The sequence below is a fragment of the Brachycentrus maculatus genome, unplaced genomic scaffold, assembly GCF_059751285.1.
Source record: "Brachycentrus maculatus isolate JH-2025_06_01 unplaced genomic scaffold, ASM5975128v1 h1tg000536l, whole genome shotgun sequence".
Lineage (NCBI taxonomy): Eukaryota > Metazoa > Arthropoda > Insecta > Trichoptera > Brachycentridae > Brachycentrus > Brachycentrus maculatus.
The window spans coordinates 42,501-64,320 of record NW_028281282.1 but is presented as its reverse complement, the minus strand read 5'-3'; the positions used below and the strand labels follow the sequence as shown (position 1 = coordinate 64,320).

The 21,820-nt window shown below is 32.3% G+C and overlaps 1 protein-coding gene across 1 annotated transcript in view; it reads right to left on the bottom strand.

The window, feature by feature from the left end:
* Positions 1-4,435: 4,435 nt before the first annotated feature.
* Rgk2 (Rad, Gem/Kir family member 2) overlaps positions 4,436-21,820 on the bottom strand; it is a 32,914-nt gene continuing 15,529 nt past the window's right edge. The window contains exons 6-7 of the mRNA XM_088273009.1: positions 5,058-5,250; positions 4,436-4,662 (exon numbers count right to left, since the gene is read on the bottom strand). Of these exons, the coding sequence (XP_088129135.1) occupies positions 4,436-4,662; positions 5,058-5,250 (420 nt within the window). The remainder of the gene's footprint in view (positions 4,663-5,057; positions 5,251-21,820) is intronic.

Below are 21,820 nucleotides of genomic sequence, written 5' to 3'. Positions count from 1 at the left end.
TTCAAATTGCTTTAATTACGTATTGGCAGATAACAGGCCCGTTCGTTAATCTTATATTACTATTCAATTAGGAGATTGAAATATTCCAGCAACCTTTGTTCCGCGAGTTAGCTAGATTTTAGCGAGATCACAAACTGGAATAGGCCTTTGTCAGGGTGTTGGTTTATTGGCTAATAAGTTAATATGAAAAATCACAAGACTATCGGTGACATTCTTATTGAAATCTGTAGAGAAGTAAGGGAGATATGAAGGTTTAAACTTGAGATATTTGAATAAAACGAAAAACGTGCGTTCGCATACGTCGTCAAATTTCCGTCATCGAACGTTTTATGGCGTCATACAGCTCACTCATTTCAAGAACGTCATAAATAAAAAAAAACTTGATTTTTCAGGAGAACGTTTTTAAAGTTTAAAAATATAATACAATGTATTAAAAATAAATATCAAGCCACTTATTGAAGTTTTTACTGCGCAACAGATCTTTTTAGGTAAAACCTGAAGGTTTTTTCTCCATTTAAAAAATATTAAGTATTTAAAAAAAATTGAACAATACCTTTCTTCAAAATGCAAAAACAACATTTTCTGCCCTGTAGCGGGTAAATATTGAGTTAAAAATATGCCTCTTTTGCTGGGATATAGTACATTTTCTGGGCATTCCGAAAACATGCACAACTGAAAATTGACGAATTTTGATTTATGACGTCCTTGAAAGGAGTGAGCGATATGGTTTATTAACATAGTAAATACTTACCACTATTTCTTAAAATCTACTGTGACACGTGTTTCGATGCATTCCGCATCATTTTCAAACACCGTATGTGAAGCTAAATCTAAATTTTAGAGTTGGGTCCTTGGGACGTTGAAGGTTGAAGAGGGGGTAGGATCTGTTTCTTATTTTAATTTATTTATTTAATTTTGAAATATATATTTTTTTAATATTTCTTATCAGTGGGAACATAGACAATAGGAGGGATGCTTTAGTCATTAAAAATGGATAGGTTTTACCACTAATAACTTCCGACCCAATTGATGAGATAATTCCTTACAGGGACATCTTTGGTCAAGTACCGTTTGTTAATTTGTATGAAAATAATAAGAAATAGTGCATTATTTATTGATTTGGCGTTTCATTTATAGAATTCCGTTTAAATTTATGTATTAATTTTTAAATCAAACACAGATTTTTTGAGTCTACTAAGTTGTGTTTTATTTAAAAAAAACACATATAAATTAATATTGTGACAATTGTTTCGCCTAGTTATATTTGAAAATGCCATAACTAGGAGAAACAATTGCCACAATATTGTTTTTTGTTAATAAAATACAACTTAGTAGACTCAAAAAATCTGTGTTGAATTTGAAAATTAATACATAAAATATTGCATTAGAAAATGCCATAACTAGGCGAAACAATTGCCACAATATTAATTTATATGTGTTTTTTTAAATAAAACACAACTTAGTAGACTCAAAAAATCTGTGTTGAATTTGAAAATTAATACATAAAATATTGCATTAGAAAATGCCATAACTAGGCGAAACAATTGCCACAATATTAATTTTGGTGTGTTTAAAAAAAAAATACAGCCTAGTGGACTCAAAAAAATCTGTGTTTGATTTAAAAATTAATACACAAAATATTGCATTACGAAAAGCGTATGGTATGATGAAATAAAAATAAAAAAATTAAGAAATTGAGTCCATTTTATCTGATGAGCAAACAACGTAGAACCAATATATCTCGTTAGCGAATACCATATATCCAATTGTAATTATTTAATTACAAAATGAAGTTGTTTGCACGCATGAGGATCGTTTTTCTCGACGAGAGCAAACATCAGGCCCCTCATCAGTGTTCCCCAAACTTTATGCGTTTTTTTTTGCTGTTTCGAAACTATCGCTTCTCAAACAGTTTTTTTTGAAAGAGAAATATTAGTTTATATTATTTTTTGACATCTCATCAAAGATGAAGAAGAATATGGAAGTCGGTGCATTTACGGGGCTGACGACCGTCATAGGCTGGTTTAAGTGATCACTTTACACACGTGTAACATTCACCAATTCTACCCATTATTGACAACCACACTACTCAAATTCTTGGAAGTTCTATATATATGAACCAATTTAGAAACCTTGTTCTTGAATCACTAGAACTTCGCTAGAGACATCTATTGGTGAGATGTAAAGAAGCTTTATTGAGCAGAAACTCTTATATTAGTATGTGAGGTCCGAATCCTGGATTATAATCACACACATGAGAAACGCCAGAAAATACCGTTTTCGTTTTTATTATTAAGCTTATAATTTGACCAGATAATTTATTTACAACATTTTGAGTGTGTCCAAATACTTGTTTACAAAATCTGGATTATCTCCAATTACAGGAGTTATTTTCATATTATTCTATGTATATATGAACCAATTTTGAAACATTATTCTTGAATCACTAGAATTTCACTAGAGACACCTATTGGTGAGATACGAAGAAGCTTTTTATTTAGCAGAAACTCTATGCAGATTTTGTGAACAAGTATTTGGACACCCTCAAAACGTTGTAAAGAAATGTTAGTTTTTTTAAATCAAAGGGAAAAGTCTGTCAATCAATTGTCGGACCCGCACTAAATGGTTCCGAATGCTGGACGATGTATAGCACCTAGAATCTCTCTAGAATCCTGGAAGATCTCTAGGCAACTGGAATCCACTGAAATGGGAATGCTCAGATGCTCAGCAGGAGTGTCCCTTAGAGACAATTGAGATGGTATGGGCATATAGGAAGCAGAGAACCCGAACTTGTAGTTAGCCAGGGTTCCAAACATGCAAGTACTATATATTGACATGCAAGTACAATTATTGTTAGAAATGGTTCCAAACATGCAAGTACAATATATTGACTTGTTAAAAATGACTAACTGCATTGATGTTTATTTTCTTGCCAAGCAAAAGTGACTTTAACACTGTAAAAGTGACTGAACATTTTACGTTTTGTTGGTTAGTCACTTTCTCCTGTACGACTACGATATATTCTAAAACAGTTTGAGAGTCCTCTGGCGTGTATGGTACTCGTGGTACAATGAAGAATTTCGTTAATATTTAGCGAGTATATATATTGAATTGTTTATTTGCCAGACAACCCAAACTGGAGCCTCAGGGTGTGGTGTATGGATGAAAAAAAATAGCTCATCAAAGTTATGTTACATGCCTGAAGTTTGCGAAACTTAATAATTTACTGTTTGGTAATTGGATCAAAGTACGAAACAAACGGATGAGGCAGAGAGGGTATTCAGAAAATGTTGTATAAGTATATATATTAATATATATATATACATAGTAGTCGTACAGGAGAAAGTGACCAACTATCAAAACATAAAATGTTCAGGAGGGCCATTTAAATCATACGAATAATTCACGACGACCATAACTTGAGATAAAACATCACATAGGGAAGATTTAAAACAAGAGTCAAAGAGCGTGCTCTATCCCACGCAGGACCCAGTCGAGACCTTGTTAGAAGCTATTGATACAAGATATGTGAAGCGTGAAATACACTGAAATCTCGCCTCATTCACTGAGGTGGAAGTTCACTAGGAAAGTGCGCAGATTGCTCTTGTGTATTGTGCACGATGCTTGTGCATTGAGTCCATCGCCACACTAGTTTTCGCTGGAAACACTGAAACCTCGCCTCACTCACTTTAGTTATGAAACTCGAGGCAGGAAGATCAGTTGTAGAGGGCGCAGAAGAGGCGCTGCAGCTGCCGGCCCTAGAGCACGTGCAGGTTCTTGCTATGGTCCCGAGTCTTGTGTATTGTGCATTGATGAGCGTGTAGCATCCCACGCAAGACCTACTTGAGTCCCACACTAGTTCTCGCTGGAAACATACTGAAACCTTGCCTCACTCACTATGGTCACGACTACTGAGGTACAACTGGCACTAAAGAGCGTGCACGATCCCATGCAGAACCAAGTTCAGCTGGGACTCAAGTCCGTTGCCTCACTAGTTCTCCCTGGAGCTTCTATAGCTATTGATATATGTGATGGCTGAAGTACACTAACTTTGGTTATGAAACTCGAGGCAGGAAGATCAGTTGTAGAGAGCGCAGAAGAGGCGCTGCAGCGCGCGGACCACTTGGTGAAAAGCTGTAGATACAAGATATGTGAAGCGTGAAATACACTAAAATCTCGACTCATTCACTGAGATGGAAGTTCACTAGGAAAGGGCGCAGATTGCTCTTGTGTTTTGTGCAAGATGCTTGTGCATTGAAGAGCGTGTAGCATCCCACGCAAGACCTACTCGAGTCCGTCGCTCACTAGTTCTCGCTGGCAACACTGAAACCTCGCCTCACTCACTTTAGCCACGAAACTCGAGGCGGGAAGTTCAGTTGTAGAGGGCGCAGAAGAGGCGCTGCAGCGCGCGGACCACGCCCAGCGGCGGCCGGCCCTAGAGCACGTGCAGGTTCTCGCAGGAGCGCGCGCGGGCCGAGTCGCCGCGGCAGAAGCGGTGCAGCAGCGCGCGCGGGCCGGCGGGCGCGCCGCGCGGCGGGGCGGGCGCGCCGCGCAGCCGCACCTGCTTGAGCACGCCCACCAGCAGCTCGTCCACGTTGTGCTGGATGCCGCTAGATGTCTCGATGAACTTGCTGTCGCGGGAGGTGGCCAGCGACTTGCCCTCTGCGATCAAACATGATATACATATATCGTAGTCGTACAGGAGAAAGTGACTAACTAAACAAAACGTAAAATATTTATTGTAACTGCAGACAGTTGGTAGAATTCCATATTGAATTGTTGGGTAATATATTCAAAATTAAACAAGGTTTATTTGGTTGAATTCTACATTTATTTATGTATATTTTAATACGTGACGCGTTTCGTCTTCTTAGGACATTATCAAACACCAGAGAGGTGGTAAAACCAAGAGAGGTGCATCATTCACTCTGTTCTCAGAATTCACTCTCCTTTCATTATCTTTATCAAACTTTCCATCTCTAGAATTTAGAAAACATCTAATTGATAGTGTCCTGTGCACTGGGGGGACATATAGTATTCAGAAGATCCTAGATTACCGTTTGTGGTGATGACTCTCGCCCTGGCAAGGTCTGCCTTGTTCCCGACCACGATGACGCTCTTTTCCTTGGTGTAGTTTTGTCTCCAGAGGTAGTTGAGCAGGTCTGTGGCGTGTGCAAACGACGACCGTGACGTCACGCTGTACACGACTATGCACGCGTGGGGCTCGTATGTGGACAGCGAGTTCTCCACCTGGAACAGAAGTAACACCCTTGTTATTCAATCGTCTTCCAGGATTCTTCTCCAAGCTATGAAAAGTAATCAATCGTTACTGAAGTTTTGCAGTAGTACCTAAAAAGATCTGTTGCACAGTAAAAAGTTCAATAAGTAGCTTGATTTTCATTTTTAATACATTTCATTATATTTTAAAACTTTAAAAACGCTCTCCTGAAAAATCAAGTTTTTTGATTTCTGACATTCTTGAAAGGAGTGAGTGAGTATACATATATATAAATAAATATAAATATATATATATATATATATATATATATATATATATATATATATATATATATATATATATATATATATATATATATATATATATATATATATATATATATATATATATATATATATATATATATATATATTATATATATATATATATATATATATATATATATATATATATATATATATATATATATATATATATATATATATATATATATATATATCCATTCCAAAAATCAGTCTCGCTGCAGCGTTTAACACTTATTGCAGCGGAAATTATAAGAAAATTGTATCCTGATTTTGCTGTGAATTCCCATACAATTAATATCTTTCAACCTGTCACTGCCAATGTAAATAAATACAAATCAAATCGCTGTACCAAAATCTCACACCCAATTCATAGTCATTCCTCAACAATTCCATCCTTTATATCGCACACCTAGATCAAAAACTGTATCAACTCAAAAATTATGATTTTTTAGATAATCATATACTTATTCCGATTCTACAAACGAAGACGCATATCGTAGTCGTACAAGAGAAAGTGACCAACTAACAAAACGTAAAATGTTCAGGAGGGCCATTTAAGTCACTTTTGCTTGGCAAGAAAATAAACATCAATGCAGTTAGTCATTTTCAACAAGTCAATATATTGTACTTGCATGTTTAAAATCGCTTTGGGATTTTTTCAGGGCAATATTAAGCTAGTAAGATATCAAATAGTCAATGATCACGTTTTTGTAAAAAATGCACTTGGTCACTTTCTCCTGTATGACTACGATATATGTATTAATTTTCGACATCTCGACATAGATGTACGAGTCACAACATTTTGAGTGTGTCCAAAACATGTTCAAAAATTTGGGTTTTCACCAGTTAACAGGTCAATATATAATACTTCCAGGTTTAAAATCCTATGGGATTTTTTCAGGGCAATATTAAGCTAGTAAGATATCAAATAGTCAATGATCACGTTATAGCAGAGTTAAAATCGAAATGCACTTGGTCACTTTCTCCTGAATGACTGCGATATATCAATTTATTACCCTTGAGGTAGTATTTTACGAAAATGGCGCTATGTAAATTATGGCGCCATAGACATCAACAAATAGAGAATAGTTTAGCAATGTTACCAACATTAAAATAACTCATTGACGTCATTCATTGCCAACTTACGAAAATAAGGTTTTTTCGAAGGCGAATTTTCCAAAAGAAAATGATGAATGAAAATATTAATTATATCGGCTGTTATAAACACTTCACGAGTCTAATACAATCCTTTATAGGTTGAGTATGTTAAATTAGATATTCCTTCCTTATGACAAAGATCCATTCCACCCCCAGGCCTTTCTGCATCGCCACAGTGTTGTGAATAGGTCAGAGCCGTTTTACGTTGCTACTGAATTGTTTCCGCCTTGCTTCCGGATCACATCCGGCGGACGGGGTGAGGAAATTCGCACCGGAAACCGCTCTTCCCGCGCCATAGACATTCTAGTAAACGCCACACAAATGGATGTGTTCAGAGAATAATGTCCCATCTGCAAAATGTTTGTACATTTTCGACATTTTAACATAGATCCCTTCATATTATTTTTTGACGTCTCATCAAAGATGAAGAAGAATATGGAAGTCTGGGCATTTACGGGGCTGACGACCGTCATAGGCTGGTTTAAGTGATCACTTTACACACTGTAACATTCACCAATTCTACGCATTGTTGACAACCACACTACTCAAATTCTTGGAAGTTGTGTAAATATGAACCAATTTAGAAACCTTGTTCTTGAATCACTAGAACTTCACTAGAGACATCTATTGGTGAGATGGATTCGGACCTCACATACTAATAATATAAGAGTTTCTGCTTAGTAAAAAGCTTCTTTACATCTCACCAATAGATGTCTCTAGTGAAGTTCTAGTGATTCAAGAACAAGGTTTCTATATTGGTTCATATATGTTGAACCTCCGAGAATTTGAGTAGTGTGGTTGTCAATAATGGGTAGAATTGGTGAATGTTACACGTGTGTAAAGTGATCACTTTAACCAGCCTATGACGGTCGTCAGCCCCGTAAATGCCCAGACTTCCATATTCTTCTTCATCTTTGATGAGATGTCAAAAGATAATTTGAAAATAACTCCTGTAATTGGAGATAATCCAGATTTTGTGTACAAGTATTTGGACACACTCAAAATGTTGTAAGTTGTTTAATGTATAAGGGTTTGAAAATGTATGATGAGATGCCTGAATGTATGAAGAATGAAAGAATTTAAAAAAAAATGTTTTGCTTACTGTAAGAAGATGTAAATATTTAAATATATGATGTAAATTAAGTGTAAATAAAAGTTTACATTAGTGTGATATAAGCTAATTAAAGAAATAAAATAAATACATCGTTTTATCGCACATTCTTCTGAGAGATCGCATTTCGTATTTTATACAATAAAACAACATTTTCTCATGCTATTTCATTTCGTAAAAATACAGCATTATTTCCTAAATGATCTAAACTGAGCTTAAGAGGGAGGCACGCAAAGCTAATATCGCTCACTCCTTTCAACAACGTCATATATCAAAAAACATGTTTTCAGAAGATCGTTTTTAAAGTTTAAAAATATAATATAATGTTTTAAAAATAAATATCAAGCCACTTATTCAACTTTTTACTGTGCAACAGTTTTCTTAGGTAAAACCTGTATGTATTATTTATTGACTTGGCGTTTAATTTGTAGAACTCCATTTTAATTTATGTATTAATTTTAAATCAAACACAGATTTTTTGAGTCTACTAAGTTGTATTTTATTAACAAAAAACACATAAAAAATTATATTGTGACAATTGTTTCGCCTTGTTAGGGCATTATCAAACGAAATTATCAAATTCGTTTGAAAATGCCCTAACAAGGCGAAACAATTGTCACAATATAATTTTTTATGTGTTTTTTGTTAATAAAATACAACTTAGTAGACTCAAAAAATCTGTGTTTGATTTAAAATTAATACATAAAAAAAACCTGTATGTTTTTTCTCCATTTGAAAAATATTTAGAATAATTTAAAAAATAATTAAACAATACCTTTTCTTCAAAATGCAAAAACAACACTTTCTGCCGTGTAGCGGGTAAATATTAAGTTAAAAATATGCCGCTTTTGCTGGGATATAGTGCATTTTTTGGGCATTCCGAAAACTGAACTGAAAATTGTCGATTTTTGATATATGACGTTGTTGAACGGAGTGAGCGATATATCCTGTAATGACTCGGGGTGGCTTCATTAGGGGAATATGAAACACACAAAATAAAATCACATGTTCCCTCGGGAGAGTAATTCCAGGCCAATTTGCAACCTGAATACGAAAATAACCTCAAATCACTATAACCAGATGTGTAGTTACATCGATTGATTTGGCAGCCATTTTGTGGTAATATCTATCTAATATGTATTTAGGTTTTACTTAGTAAATACCACTTTTTCGTAAATTGTGGTATTCACCAAGTAAAACTAAAATAAATTTAAAAAAAAAATCGGTCAGAAAATACTCCCTATCTAGTAAATACATAAGGCTATAATTTTCACTCAATTATTACCATTCAAAACATGGAGTCTATTTAGGAATATGATAAGAGGTATTGCATAAGCCGTAGCTAGATTTCAGAGTCACTTAGACGTTAGGTAATCCACAAAAATGTAAGCAACATTCAAAGAATATCTGTAGATTTAAGGCTAGAATTTTCACTCAAGTATTACCACATAAGACTTTGAGGCTATTTAGGAACATGATAAGAGGTGTTGCATAAGCTGTAGATGAATTTCAGTGTCACTTAGACATCAGGCAATCCAAAAAAATGTAAGCAACATTATGGTGTATGTACAACAAAAAGTGGAATTGTTTAATTGGCTTTATTATTATTAATTTAACTATTTTTGTTTATGTAATAATGCAGAGGAAGACCGAGAAAAACATGCCACGATCAGGTATGCCAAATACTTGAAAGTGGTCTGGTTAGGAGTCGTAACAATCGGCGGGTATGTATGAGGAGATGCATGAACGCGGAAGAGGCGAAGAATGTTTGCAAGGACAGAGTGGTGTGGCGCTCTATTCTCTCTGCCTACCCCTTCGGGGAAGCGGCGTGATGGTTAAGTAGTTAGTTTTTTTATGTAATGTAATGTTTATTATTGTTAATGTAACTATTTTTTATTAAATATTTTTTAATGTAAAGCTATACAATTCCCGAACAAATAAAAAAAAAATATATCTCAAGATTTATGAGAAAAGGAGTGTTTTTACCTAGAAATTTCACTCAATTAGTGCCATAAAAGACTTGGAACCTATTTGGGCACATAATAAGAGGTATTGCATAAGCCGTAGATAGATTTCAGAGTCACTTAGACGTCAGGTAATCCAAAAAATGTAAGCAGCATTCAATAAATACCTGTAGATTTAAGAGAAAGTAAGAGTTTTTTTTTTTGACATCTCATCAAAGATGAAGAAGAATATGGAAGTCTGGGCATTTACGGGGCTGACGACCGTCATAGGCTGGTTTAAGTGATCACTTTACACACGTGTAACATTAATAATAAAAATGGAAATGGTATTTTCTGGCGTTTCTCATGTGTGTGATTATAATCCAGGATTCAGATCTCCCATACTAATAAAAGAGTTTCTGCTTAGTAAAAAGCTTCTTTACATCTCACCAATAGATGTCTCTAGTGAAGTTCTAGCGATTCATGAACAAGGTTTCTAAATTGGTTCATATATATAGAACTTCCAAGAATTTGAGTAGTGTGGTTGTCAATAATGGGTAGAATTGGTGAATGTTACACGTGTGTAAAGTGATCACTTAAACCAGCCTATAACGGTCGTCAGCCCCGTGAATGCCCAGACTTCCATATTCTTCTTCATCTTTGATGAGATGTCAAAAAATAATATGAAAATAACTCCTGTAATTGGAGATACTCCAGATTTTGTGAACAAGTATTTGGACACACTCAAAATGTTGTAAGAGTTTTTTAGTCAGAATTTTCACTCAAGTATTACCATACAAGACTTAGAGCCTATTTAGTAACATAATAAGAGGTATTGCATAAGCCGTAGATATGTTTCAGAGTCACTTAGACGTTAAGTAATCCAAAAAAATGTAAGCAATGTTTAAAGAATATTTATGTGATTTTGGCGAGTTTTTTTGGCTAGAATTTTCATTCAAGTATTACCATACAAGACTTTGAGCCTATTTAGGAACATAATAAGAGGTATTGCATAAGCCGTAGATATATTTCAGAGTCACTTAGACGTTAAGTAATCCAAAAAAATGTAAGCAATGTTTAAAGAATATCTCTGTATTTATGTGATTTTGGCGAGTTTTTTTGGATAGAATTTTCATTCGATTATTACCATACAAGACTTAGAGCCTATTTAGGAACATAATAAGAGGTATTGCATAAGCCGTAGATATGTTTCAGAGTCACTTAGACGTTAAGTAATCCAAAAAAACGTAAGAAATGTCTAAATAATATCTCTGTATTTATGTGATTTTGGCGAGTTTTTTGGATAGAATTTTCATTCAAGTATTACCATGCAAGACTTTGAGCCTATTTAGGAACATAATAAGACGTATTGCATAAGCCGTAGATATGTTTCAGAGTCACTTAGACGTTAAGTAATCCAAAAAAATGTAAGCAATGTTTAAAGAATATTTATGTGATTTTGGCGAGTTTTTTTTGGCTACAATTTTCATTCAAGTATTACCACATAAGACTTTGAGGCTATTTAGGAACATGATAAGAGGTGTTGCATAAGCTGTAGATAGATTTCAGAGTCACTTAGACGTTAAGTAATCCAAAAAAATGTAAGCAATGTTTAAAGAATATCTCTAGATTTAAGGCTAGAATTTTCACTCAAGTATTACCACATAAGACTTTGAGGCTATTTAGGTACATGATAAGAGGTGTTGCATAAGCTGTAGATAGATTTCAGAGTCACTTAGACGTTAAGTAATCCAAAGAAATGTAAGCAATGTTTAAAGAATATCTCTAGATTTAAGGCTAGAATTTTCACTCAAGTATTACCACATAAGACTTTGAGGCTATTTAGGAACATGATAAGAGGTGTTGCATAAGCTGTAGATAGATTTCAGAGTCACTTAGACGGTAGGTAATCAAAAAATCGCAAGCAACCTTTGAAGAATGCTTCTAGATATCTATTTCAGCGTTGAAATTGATCTAACCAATTTCGCGGAGCTGTTTTTCTAAATGCGCAAATATTTTCGGGGTATTCTGTTTTCTTATTCACTTCCCGAGGAAATGGAGAGTGCTAAGTATAAAATCCGACGCGAAATATGGAAAAAGAGGGGAAATACAATATAAAAATGTGGAAATTCACAGAACTTAAGGGTGGGATTTATTTACTAGGAAAGTTTTGAGAAAAACGTGTCGTTAGGGTGGAGACAGGGTTGCCAAAACATGTTGAAAACGAAATAATTTACAACATTTTGAGTGTGTCCAAATACTTGTTCACAAAACCTGGATTATCTCCAATTGCAGGAGTTATTTTCATATTATTTTTTGACATCTCATCAAAGATGAAGAAGAATATGGAAGTCTGGTGTCTAAATGGAAGTCTAAATGCCCAGACTTCTATATTCTTCTTCATCTTTGATGAGATGTCAAAAAATAATACGAAAAAAATTATAAATTGTGTGTGTGTATAATGACCCTAAAAACAAGCCATCAACATAGATGAAGAAGAATATGGAAGTCTTGGTATTTGCAGGGCTCATGAATAAGGGATGATGAAAATATAGGTATTTTTCTTAAAACATACCTATTTAAACTTGTTTATTTTCATTTCATTCAAACCATCATCCGCACCCCAATGGTGCATAGGGCACTGCATCATATAAACGCAGTTTTATCTTGATCGTCAACACACGAAGGAAAGGTGATCAGCCCTCCGCTTTAGGTCCCAGTCCAGGGTAAAATTGAGTAAATATTAGAGTGAAAAAATCACTTAATTTATTTGACCCCCCCTTGGAATCGAACCCGGGACCTCCAGAATGGTAGCCAGCCGTGCTGACCATTACACTACGGAGGCGGAGGCGGAGGTGGATATATATATATATATATATATATATATATATATATATATATATATATATATATATATATATATATATATATACATATATTTAAATATATAAATTTTCACCTTGCCTCCATATTAAATAGTTTTCACCATCAAAATTGCACTAATTTTTGCGTAAAAGGAGAGAGAAAGAACGGTAACATCTTGTATTTTTCCGAATGTGGTATTTTTTACGAAAATGCGTCATAGTTTGAGAAGTCGTTAGGATTATTCAGGTCACGAGTCTTATGGCTCACCCTGCGCGTATAATGTCCAAGTCAAATGTATAAAAAAGGGTTCTTGATTATTTTTTAGATGTATGGCAACTCTCTGAATGCCTAATGCGGTTTAGAGACCAGGTAGTCGTTTTATTTCTACAGCGAGACCGCGCTGAACGCGGTTGTGAGTACTAGCGCTAAACGAGACAGCGTTGAATATTTTCATAACTACAGGTAAATATATGTGCCCGTTTTATGAATTCGTTCAAATACTGCAAATGTCTAATATACAATTGTCAAATTTTATTGACGTACAACGTCATTTACAAAAATTATAACATCTTCCGATAGGGTGATTCATTTTGCGCCACCCTGTTTATAGGACAGTGCGTCTCTGTCGTATCGAAGCTGTGTCTCGGACGCAAGGTGGTGTTGAATACATCGCTCACTCCTTTCAAGAACGTCATAAATCAAAAAACTTGATTTTTCAGGAGAACGTTTTTAAAGTTTAAAAATATAACACAGTGTATTAAAAAAAATTATCGAGCCACTTATTAAAGTTTTTACTGTGCAACAGATCTTTTTAGGTAAAACCTGAAGGTTTTTTCTCCATTTGAAAAATATTTAGTATTTTTAAAATAATTATTTAAAAATACTAAATATTTACCTTTTTTACCTTTTCTTCAAAATGCAAAAACAAAATATTCTGCCCTGTAGCGGGTAAATATCATGTTAAAAATATGCCTCTTTTGCTGGGATATAGTACATTTTCTGGGCATTCCGAAAACATGCACAACTGAAAATTGCCGATTTTTGATTTATGACGTTCTTGAAAGGAGTGAGCGATATGTGATAGTTAAAGCGATATCGAAATTTGAGTAGTGTGGTTGTCAGTCATGGGTAGAATGGTGAATGTTACAGTGTGTAAAGTAATATTAGCGAGTCGTAAGCCAAGTAAATACTTAGACTTCTATATTCTTCTTCATCTATGTCGAGATATCAATAAAAATAACTCCTAATAGGAGTCAAACCCAGAATTTGTGAACAAAGATTTGGATACACTCAAAATATTGTGAATCTTCAATCAATCATCTCATTAGTTTTCTATTTAAAAATCTGAAAGAAGAAATCACTCTCATTCATCCGATGTACAATCAAATGCATACATAAATATCGCATAATAAATCTACAACTGTTGTTTGTAATAATTGCAAAAATGTGTACTATGACCTTGCCAAAATAGGTCAATACGATTTGTGATTTATACAGGAGGCATTGGTCGGAATAGATGACATACCTTTTCAGTTCTACTTCGGCATTATACAAATGACTGAAAGGCGGGAAAATGGAACAAAGGTATCATTGACAAACATCGGTAGAGTAGTAGTTAAACAGGTACTTCGGGGAATATTCGTAAAACCCAATGTTTACTTTAAAAACTTTTTTAAATTAAAAAAGAGTAATATTTGTGTTTTTTAAAAAATATTATTTACAAAAATACTTCAATTTCGTACTATTTCTGTGAGCCTAAGCGGCACACTTTTAGAAATATGTATCAAATTACAATGATTAAAGAAAACACTTCGTTTTTTACCACTTGAGTCTTATTATAGACTACATGTTTCAGAAGTTAAACTTCCATCATTCAGGTCTGTATAATAACTAGTTATTATACAGACCTGAATGATGGAAGTTTAACTTCTGAAACATGTAGTCTATAATAAAACTCAAGTGGTAAAAAACGAAGTGTTTTCTTTAATCATTGTAACATGTCTTATCACAAAGTTAATGCCGAAACAATAAATAAAGTATCAAATTGTGGTAGAGTGGGTTCGAACCGAGAAACTCTGACTCAAGAGTCTGCGACACTAACCTCGGGACTTACAGTAAACAAAAAAAAATTATAATTCTTGCACTCTTTTCATTCTTCATACATTCAGGCATCTCATCATACATTTTCAAACTTCATACATTCATCATACATACATCATACATTTTCAAACTCAAATTAATACCAAAAAAGATCCCACAAAGGCATGGCCTGTGTGTGGGCATACATTTTATTTTAGGTTATAAAAAAAGAGGAATTGAAAGAATACAATAGATATCACTAATAAAATTACATTAAAAGTACTAATATTAATTACAAATACTTATTTGATTTTATCAGAAAAAAAAATGACGAAAATTAAAAATTTAGCAAAAATGTACTATTTGAAGTATACGTTTAAAAGAAGAAGGTACTTAGATCTGTTATTTTAAATAAATAATTAAAGCAACATTTTTAATTGAAACAAACGAGGGTAATAAATGTCTTACATATATTCTTTATGGAATGAATTTAACAGTTTTGGAGGAATGAAAAATGTGTGTCTTTGCTCGAGTCTCGATTTGCGAAAAGGGATTTTTAGTAAATTATTCATTCTTTGGCTAGATCTATATTGAAAGCTGTCCCACCGCATGCCAAGATCTGATACAGAAGCATCTAGGCTTCCTGACAGATCTGCTCTTGCTAAGCAATTTTTTTAAACTAAGTTGCGAAATTTATTGAAAATGTGAAACAATATAAAATCATATCCCGATTTTACTGTGAATTTAAATTTTAAAAGCTTTCAATATACCTGTCACCGCCAATTTCACTCAAAAATTACATGAAATTATAGTAACTCTAAACATAAAGAGTAAATCCACTCACAAGTAGGCATAAGCTATGAAACTTATAAAGTTGAAGCCTGAGTAGGGACATAATAAACGGTGTTGCATAAGCCGTAGCTAGAATTAAAAAAATGTCACTGCCAATCTAAATAAATACAAGATTGTAAGTCCATCACCAAATTTTCTAGAAGTACCCCGGTGTAGGCAGTGAAAGGGATTAGTGTTTGGTTCAATTAGTCAGCTAGATCCGATTCCGACTCGACGTTGGCCGATACACAGACGCCCGCAACCCCGACCAGCACAGCAGACAGAGACGGAACTTTGGCTAGATCTACAAATTTTACGGGGATTATTTTTGCGCCACCTGTATATGTATATACGTGTCACGTGTTGCTTAGTTAGAGAATCGCCCCCCGCGCGCGGTAGTGTGTTAGCTTGTAAGTTTGTACCACTGACAGTGATGGATAGTGGTCCAATTAATTGGCTCGCCGATTTGCGCCGAAGCCATCAAGCCGAATACGAAACCAAATGACCTCTAAACAATACACCGTAGAGTCTATAATCCTTTAACACATAACACAATAAACACATTTAAATTTCTAGATTTCTAGGTTAGGTTATAACCTACTTTTTGAAAACATGTTTTTGTCATTTTGCGCGGGTTTTTGTTACCTGTAGGGAGATATGATGGTTTAAACTTTAGATATTTTAATAAAAAGAAAAACACACATTGATTTACGTCATCAAATTTAACGTCATCGGGTGTGTTATGGGGCGTATGTATCTGATTTATGGAGCTGTAATAGTAGTAGTGTGGATTCGTTTCTGTGACGTGATTCGTTACCAATATACGAAAACAACGTATTTACGAAGGCGAATTTTGCAAAAGAAAATAATGAATGAAAATATTGATTATATCGGCTGTTATGTATGTCCGCCTCTGTAGTGTAATGGTCAGCACGCTCGGCTACCGTTCTGGAGGTCCCGGGTTCGATTCCCAGGGGGGGTTAAATAAATATAAGTGATTTTTTCACTGTAATATTTATTCAATATTACCCTGGACTGGTACCTGAAGCGGAGGGCTGATCACCTTTCCTTCATGTGTAAACGATCAAGATAACACTGTGTTTATATGAAGCGGTGCCCTATGCACCATTGGGGTGCGGATAAGGGTTTGAAAAAAAATATATCGGCTGTTATAAACACTTCACGAGTCTTATACAATCCTTTATAGGTTGAGTACGTTAAATTAGATATTCCTCCCGAGCGACAAAACCCCATTCGCGATTTTTTGAGTGGTGTGGAAGGTTCTTTACATTGTACCACATCGCAAATTGCCCCTTGAATTAATCCAATATGTAAATTGACCATTAAAACACAAATGGACACTTATTAGTGTTTTTAAATGTCCTTTTTTAATTCCAATTTCCGGTTATAATAATATTTATGTACATTAAAGGAGCGGCAAACTTCGCTACAATGGATCTAGGAATCTTGGGATCGTAATTTCAACGGAGAAAATAAATATAATTTATATTTGAAGCACTCCATTTGATTCCATGTGATTTTCCATTTTATAATTAAAATATTACTTTGTTTTAAAATCACTGTAAATATTTTATTTTAACTTAGTTATAATGTCTACCGGTTAAATATATTATACTCTCAAAATCTGTAAACTTTATTTCTCTACATTATATGCATATCTTCACTAATATCAACATCTCACATACACCACACACACACACACACACACACACACACACCCTCTTACACACACATTCACCCTCTTATAAATGTACGTTCATTTACAAACTACATACATATTTTGTACTAATCTTTTTGTATAATTTATATTTTAAGCACTAACTTCGTGATTTTCCATTTTATAATTAAAATATAACTATGTTTTAAAATCACTATAAATATTTTATTATAACTTAATTATAATGTCTACCGGTTTCGAAGATAACCGCTTCTTTATCAACACTGATCAATACATAAGTATTAATCAGTCTCAATTAATCTCAACAAAGTAACATTTAAATTATAATCTTTTGTGTCTGTGGTTAACTGTAATTGGCTTTATTATATGTTTATTCGTTCAATTTTATATTATGATTGTTATTATTTTTATTAATTGATTTAATTATTTATATTTATTACGGCTCTTTAGGCATGGCCTGTGTTGAGACGAAGTACTTATATGTGAATACAATTTTTATAATTATTTGTTTTTGTTTTTTTATTATTACATTTTATACATTACATACAATACGGCTGTCCGAACTTAAAACACAGTAAGGGATATTTTTTTGAAGTAAGTTTTTTTTTGCATTTTTGGACTAAGTAGAGTCTACTTAGTCCAAAAATGCAAAAAAAAGTACTAAAAAATGTCCCTTACTGTGTTTTGAGTTTGGACAGCCGAATAGATACAATAACAATTTACAGTAAAATACAATAAAATACAGGTTTTACAATAAAATAATTACACCTGGACTTTGATTAATTCACTTTCTACCTTGTCCCTTCCAACATTATATATGTATAACTAAAACGAAACTAACCATCACGCCGTTTCCCCGCAGGGGTAGGCAGAGAGAATCGAATGCCACACCACTCTGTCTTTGCAAACATTCTTCGCCTCTTCTACATTCATGCATCTCCTCATACATACCCGCCGATTGTTACAACTCCTAACCCATGTTGAGATGGTTTGGACATATAGAACGAATGAGTGAGTAAAGAACGGTAAAACAAATTTATGAGGTGAAGGTTAGTGGAAAAAGAAGCAGAGGAAGACCGAAAACAACATAGCACGATCAGGTATGCCAAATACTATATATACATATATATATATATATATATATATATATATATATATATATATATATATATATATATATATATATATATATATATATATATATATATATATATATATATATATATATATATATATATATATATATATATATATATATATATATATATATATATATATATATATATATATATATATATATATATATATATATATATATATATATATATATGTATATATATATATACATATATATATATATATATATATATATATATATATATATATAACGTGGTAATATTTTCCTTTTGAAAATTAAGTGTAAATAATATGTAAAGTGGGTGTATAATAATAAAATAAACAATGTGTTGCTTTGTAATTAAAGTTTATTCTTAATTTATCTTTATAATAATTTTTATATCTATCTATCTATCTATCTATCTGATTCTGACAGTTAATAATATTATCGGAAGTCTTTTGTTTAATTCTGAGCGACGCATGCGGCATCTGGTGGTAGAACTGTTTTATGTAGGTACTTTTTGTAAGTACTTAATAAAATGTATAGGTAGGTACCTAGTTATTTTATTACATCTCCCCCCTTGGGGATGAAAATTCATAGTAAAATTTTCACTCGTCCTCCGGATCATCTTCTTGTATAAGTTTAGTGATATGATAAAGTTTTTTTTTTTTTCTTTCTTTCTTTTTTTCTTCTTTTTTTTCTTTCTTGTTTTTTTTCTTTCTTCCTTTTTTTTCCTTTTTTTTCGTTCTTTTTTTTTCTTTTTTTTGTATTTTTTTTTTCTTCTTGACCCTTTTAAAGTAGACACAGTTTTTCTCAATCCATTTGTTTTTTTCTTTTGAATTCCTTCATTTTTATTCAGATCTCTTAAAGTATCTTCTAATATAACCAAATGTACAACTTTTAATTGTTCATCTGCATTTTTATTCGATTCTAAAACTGGATTCCGGCTTAGACAATCTACTTCTAAATTCTTCTTTCCTGGAGTATATTTTATTTCATCTTTCGTAGAAGTTTTTTCTACTTTATTTTTATTTTCATTTTTCAAGCACTGTTTCTGTGTTATTTGTATGTTTTCATTTTTATTCTGATCTTTTGAAATATCTTCTAATTTAACCAAATTTACAACTTTTAATTGTTCATCTGCATTTTCCTTCGATTCTAATACTGGATTCCTGCTCATACAATCTGCTTCGAAATTCTTCTTTTCTGGAGTATATTTTATTTTATATTTTGTAGAAATTTTTTCCACATTATTTTTATTTTCATTCTTCAAGCACTGTTTCTGTGTAATTTGTAAATCTTCATTTTTATTATTAATCTTATCATCCTCCTTTGTTTTAAACCAGCACGTTGCTTCAGAGTGATATCGAGTTCCCTTATTTAAATTTTCACAAATCTTACATGGACTTTTATCTTTAATTTTATCACGAGTTCTTAGTTTTCCACGTCTTCTTTGATTATCTTCTAATCGTTTTCTTTGATCATCCTCTAATTTTTCTCTCTCACTCCGAACATATTGTAGTAATTGTTTTAATACATCTAATGTTTCATAATCCATTTCCAATTACAAAATTGTCGTTTTATAACGTGGTAATATTTTCCTTTTGAAAATTAAGTGTAAATAATATGTAAAGTGGGTGTATAATAATAAAATAAACAATGTGTTGCTTTGTAATTAAAGTTTATTCTTAATTTATCTTTATAATAATTTTTATATCTATCTATCTATCTATCTATCTGATTCTGACAGTTAATAATATTATCGGAAGTCTTTTGTTTAATTCTGAGCGACGCATGCGGCATCTGGTGGTAGAACTGTTTTATGTAGGTACTTTTTGTAAGTACTTAATAAAATGTATAGGTAGGTACCTAGTTATTTTATTACAAATTTTTTTTCAATCCATTTGTTTTTTTCTTTTGAATTCCTTCATTTTTATTCTGATCTCTTAAAGTATCTTCTAATTTAACCAAATTTACAACTTTTAATTGTTCATCTGCATTTTCATTCGAGTTTAATACTGGATTCCTGCTTAGACAATCTACTTCTAAATTTTTCTTTCCTGGAGAATATTTTATTTTATCTTTCGTAGAAGTTTTTTCTACTTTATTTTTATTTTCATTTTTCAAGCACTGTTTCTGTGTTATTTGTATGTCTTTATTTTTATTCTGATCTTTTAAATTATCTTCTAATTTAACCAAATTTACAACTTTTAATTGTTCATATGCATTTTCATTCGATTTTAATACAGGATTCCTGCTTAGACAATCTACTTCTAATTTCTTCTTTCCTGGAGTATATTTTATTTTATCTTTCGTAGAAGTTTTTTCTACTTTATTTTTATTTTCATTTTTCAAGCACTGTTTCTGTGTTATTTGTATGTCTTCATTTTTATTCTGATCTTTTAAAATATCTTCTAATTTAACCAAATTTACAACTTTTAATTGTTCATTTGCATTTTCCTTCGATTCTAATACTGGATTCCTGCTCACACAATCTGCTTCGAAATTCTTCTTTTCTGGAGTATATTTTATTTTATATTTTGTAGAAATTTTTTCCACATTATTTTTATTTTCATTCTTCAAGCACTGTTTCTGTGTAATTTGTAAATCTTCATTTTTATTATTAACCTTATCATCCTCCTTTGTTTTAAACCAGCACGTTGCTTCAGAGTGATATCGAGTTCCCTTATTTAAATTTTCACAAATCTTACATGGACTTTTATCTTTAATTTTATCACTAGTTCTTAGATTTCCACGTCTTCTTTGTTTATCTTCTAATCGTTTTCTTTGATCATCTTCTAATTTTTCTCTCTCACTCCGAACATATTGTAATAATTGTTTTAATACATCTAATGTTTCATAATCCATTTCCAATTAACAAAATTGTCGTTTTATAACGTGGTAATATTTTCTGGCACCTCTCGCTAAAAACTCTTTATACGAAAGGATCGATAGGCCGTGCTTTCGCAGTCTCTATGCATACTGAACATCGTGATCAAACCAGCTTTTGCCCTTTTGCTCGACGCGAGATTTCCGGCCTCGCTGAGCTGGTCATTAGCATTATTTACACTTAATTTTCAAAAGGAAAATATTACCACGTTATATATGTGTATATATGTATATATATATACATATATAACGTATATATATATATATATATATATATATATATATATATATATATATATATATATATATATATATATATATATATATATATATATATATATATATATATATATATATATATATATATATATATATATATATATATATATATATATATATATATATATATATATATATATATATATATATATATATATATATATATATATATATATATATATATATATATATATATATATATATATATATATATATATATATATATATATATATATATATATATATATATATATATATATATATATATATATATATATATATATACATATATATATATATGTATA